This window comes from Loxodonta africana, chromosome 12 (genome assembly GCF_030014295.1).
Source record: "Loxodonta africana isolate mLoxAfr1 chromosome 12, mLoxAfr1.hap2, whole genome shotgun sequence".
NCBI lineage: Eukaryota > Metazoa > Chordata > Mammalia > Proboscidea > Elephantidae > Loxodonta > Loxodonta africana.
In genome coordinates, this window is record NC_087353.1 from 31668351 (window position 1) to 31673013 (window position 4663).

Sequence of the window (4663 nt, forward strand, 5' to 3'; positions counted from 1 at the left end):
AGGGTGTTATTGGAGAACAGGGGATGGTTACATCACCTGGTCTTGTGTGTTCAAGGAGGGCTTCCTGGAAAAGGTGACATCACATTCAGGGATGTGAATTGAAAATAAACCTGAGGTCGGGCCCAGAAGCCTCAGCTCACCGTACTGTCTAGAGACTGTCTAGATGTATGATGAAACTAACAATGCTTAAGTGTCAGGTGCCCTCACTTGTACAGGCTCCTTCCAAGACCCTGGAAGGGTTCTGAGCAATGACTGTGTACTCACGTACGCTTTTGGAAATTTTGCAAACACAAGGTATTTATCTGGGATTAGTTAAGATTGCTGTGTCTTTCCACTCTGACTTTCCCTCACATAGGGATGGTTTCCAGAAAGACTCTTTCCTATTACCTACTTTGCAGACTGATCAAGCATTGTATGACATGAAGGTGAGGAACAGAGGTGCTATGTGTTATGAAGGTGTCCAGAGGTGCCTCTAACAGAAGTGTTTGTGTAGAGAAAAAAAAAATGTATGGAATAAGAGACTAGCCTATGGAAAATTATTTCAAATCTTGCAATTCTTATATGAAAGAAACTGGACAGAGGATTTCCCGAATCCTAAAAATATGCAATGTTATCAATAAACCAAAAAAAAAAAAAAAAAAACCCATTGCTGTCGAGTAGCAAGTTGTAAAACTAAAATAAATTTGCTTAAGCTAGGTTGTTGTTATTGTTAGTGTTGCTGTTGAGTTGATTCCAACTCATAGCGACCCCATGTGTTACACAGTAGAACTGCTCCATAGGGTTCTTTTGGCTACAATCGTAACAGAAGTAGATCACCAGGCTTTTATTTTCTCTGGGTGGGAACCACCAACATTTAGGTTAACAGTCAAGAGAAAGTTGTTTCAACCACCTAGGGACCTGCCTCAAGTACCAAAAACCTGTTGTTGTTGAGTCGATTCCGACTCATAACGATCCGATAGGACAGAGTAGAACCGCCCCACAGGGTTTCCAAGGAGCGCCTGGTGGATTCAAACTGCCAACCTTTTGGTTAGCAGTCAAGCTCTTAACCACTATGCCAAAGTGGTTAACATGTTTTTTGGGCACTCATGCTAAAGGAAAGACTAAATTATCTTTGTGTTCTCTTTATATAACACGTTTCTTACCTGAAAAGGTAAGAAAAGGTGATCAAACAGTATACAGCCAACGATGTAGGGAAAGTGCATTATGGTGGTACGTCACATTAAAAATGTGCACGTCATGGATTGAACTATGTCCCCCCAGAAATGTATCAGTTGGGCTGGGCCATGATTCCTGGTATTGTGTTATTTTCCTATAAGTTGTAAATCCTGCCTCTATGATGTTAATGAGGATGATGGGCGGCAGTTGTGTTAGTGAGGCAGGACTCTACAAGATTGGATTGTGTCTTGAGGCAATCTCTAGAGATATAAAAGAGAGAAGCGAGTAGAGAGACAGGGGCACCTCCTACCACCCAGAAAGAAGCACCGGGAGCAAAGTGCGTCCTTTGGACTTGGGGTCCCTGGGTGAAGAAGCTCCTGGTCCGGGGGAATATTGATAAGAAGGCCAAGAGAGAGAGAATGTCTTTCCCTGGAGCTGCTGCCCTGAATTTGGACTTTTAGCCTACTTTACTGTGAGGAAATAAATTTCTCTTTGTTAAAACCATCTACCCGTGGTATTTCTGTTTTAGCAGCACTAGATGACCAAGACAATGCGACTTTCTGATTTTGAGATGTATGGGGTTTTCATCAAGTTTTTAAAATGCTCAATGTGTTCTAAAGTCTTTTCTCATTATAAATAAATATTCACTTTTATACTTAATTTTGTTTTTGCAATTTTGAATTCTTTTTCTTAAAGAGGGTCTCCCAAATCGTATGCATTCCAGGACCTTCCAAACCTGGATCTGCACTGGTTGACCAAGTGATTTCTTTGAATTGATAGGCTCCATCTCTTTTGTAAATGAAAGTTCCTCCAATGTGGTTGTACTTCTATTTTGGTATAGAATCAGGGCCTGAGGTATGGTCTTTCTCTGGAGGCTGTACCCAATGACTGAGAGGCTTTGGCTTACAAGACATAAGAGCTGAGCCTCAAGGGACTTCCTTGAGGGTCTTAGGAACCTAGATCCTCTGCACAAATGGTTCTAAATACTGAGAGGAGTTTGTTGGAGAAGATGCCAAAAGCCTAGGTAGAGTGCTGGCTTGTGCAGCTGGGGAAACTGTGGGGGGGTGTGGTCCTCTGTGACACTGCCCTTCGGTGAAGCTTTAGGCAAAGTGCCTCAAGTGAAGTGGGAACCTCAAAGGGTTGGGAGAAGTAAGGGCAATGCTTGGTCAAATCAGTGGCCCGAAGACCCCTTTGAAGACTGCAAACCACTTCCAGATGGCAGAGAAAAGGGCTCTGAGCAGCACTTGGTGAGGCCTAACCCCATCCTGCAAGGAATTGCCACTGTGCTCTAGGGATTTAAAGTTGAAGATCCAGAAAAGAATGGTGGGACCCAGCAGGTAGAGCTGGAAAATCTCAACCCACACTGGGGTGGCTGGCCCTTTTTTTTTCTTTTTTTTGGTGGTGGTGGGTGGGGGCAAGTGGCTAAAATGTACTTTGGGCATTGATAAACTAAAGGAAAAAGTCCCATTTACTCCTTTATCTCTCTCCTCGAAAGTGTTAACCTGTGGTAGAAAAATGAAGGAAATCTCCTCAAAACTGGTTTTTTAGGTTCTAGAGAAACAGAAGTTGTCCCATCTCGCCCTTCACAGGAATGATGCAGTCAGTTTGTGAAGGAATACTGGAGACTGAGTGGGAGCAAAGATTCCTTCTGGGGATGTTTCACATCCCAAACACAAGTAATTCTAATTCTTGCTGTCTCTTGATTGCTTCTTACCTTCTCAATTTAAATTCCCATTCATCCAAAGCTGAGCTTACTAAACACTGAATAATTTTCAAAGCACCTAGGCCTCAGGTAGCATTGTTAACAAAAAATTTATTGTGCTCTCCAAGAGGGATAGTCTCCTTTCTAGAACTCTAGAATAGAATATAAAACCAAACCCTTTGCCTTCAAGTCCATTCCAACTCATGAAGACCCCATGTGTTACAGAGTAGAACTGTTTCATAGTGGCTGTAATCTTTACGGAAGCACACTGGCAGGCCTTTCTTCTGAGATTCCTCTGGGTGGGTTCAAATCACCAAACTCTTAGTTAGTAGCTGAATGCTTAATCATTTGTGCCCCCAGGGCCTCCTAGAACAGAATATAAAACCCATTGCCATCGAGTGATTCCAACTCATAGAAATCCTATAGGACAGAGTAGAATTGCCCCGTAGAGTTTCCGAGGAGTGGCTGGTGGATGTGAACTGCCGACCTTTTGGTTAAGCAGCCATGGCTTTTTACCACTATGCTGCCTAGAGGGTGTATAAAATAATTAAGGAGTCCCCAGGTGGTGCAAATGGTTAACTCACTCAGCTGCTAACTGAAAGGAGTAGTCTACCCAGAGGAGCCTCAGAAGAAAGGTCTGGCAATCTACTTCATTAAAAACCCAAACAAGGCTGCCCCTGCCACCACCAACATGGAGATTTTGTACTGAGTCCTGTTCTTAGTGCTCGGATGTCCCACCTGAAGCTAAAGAAGCCACCCTGGGTGCACATGTCATTGACCATGACAGCATATGCCCTGGTGGTGGTGTCTTACTTCCTCATCACCAGAGGAATAATTTATGATGTTATTGCAGAACCTCCAAAGGTTGGCTCTATGACCGATGAATACAGGTACCAGAGGCCAGTAGCTTTCTTGGCCTACAGGGTAAATGGACAGTGTATTATGGAAGCGCTTGCATCCAGGTTCCTGTTTACGATGGGTAGGGGCAGTTAGGTTTCATAACCCTGGATTGATCCAATGTACCTAACATTCTGTCATGCACTGAATTGTGTCCCCCAAAAATATATGTATCAATTTGGCTAGGCCAAGCTTCCCAGTACTGAGTAATTGTCTACCGTTTTGTCAGCTGATGTGATTTTCCTATGTGTTGTAAATCCTATGTCAATAATGTTGATGAGATGGAATTAGTGGTAGTTATGCTAATGAGGCAAGACTCAATCTACAAGATTAGGTTTTGTATTAAATCAGTCTCTTTTGAGATATAAAAGAGAGACATGAGCAGAGAGACAGAGGGACCTTATACCACCAAGAAAGCAGCGCTGAGAACAGAGTGCATTCTTTATACCTGAGGTTCCTGGGTGGAGAAGCTCCTAGACCAGGGGAAGATTGATGACAAGGACCTTCCTCCAGAACCAACAGACAGAGGAAGCTTTCTCTTAGAGCTGTTTCTCTGAATTTGGACTTCTACTGTTAAAGCCATCCACTTGTATTTCTGTTATAGCAGCACTGGATGACAAAGACACATTCCAAAGCTCAGTTGATTTCTTCTTCTATTCAGTGGACTCATCTGTGGTTTTTTATGGCTAGAGTATTCACGAAAGTGAAACTGCTGGGCTATATGACTGGTTAGAAGTACCATTTGAGAACAAATCCATGGATACTGGATTTGCTCCTATTAATGAAGTTTTAAAGGCTATATCAATCCTCAAATATGAAATGTGGAAAAGGATGAAAAACAGCAAAGAAAGAAGAATCTAATGAAAACATAGGAAGCTTATTGAAGCTTAGATTGGAATTTCTTCTTGG

At 42.6% G+C, this 4663-nt stretch overlaps 1 protein-coding gene across 1 annotated transcript; it reads left to right on the forward strand.

Moving 5' to 3' along the window:
• Nucleotides 1-3548: 3548 nt before the first annotated feature.
• LOC100663979 (oligosaccharyltransferase complex subunit OSTC-like) lies at nucleotides 3549-4210 on the forward strand. Its single transcript, XM_064294906.1, is given in 2 exon segments — nucleotides 3549-3591; nucleotides 3594-4210. Coding segments are annotated over 2 exon segments (300 nt in total). The 3' UTR covers nucleotides 3851-4210.
• The last annotated feature ends 453 nt before the right edge of the window (nucleotides 4211-4663 follow it).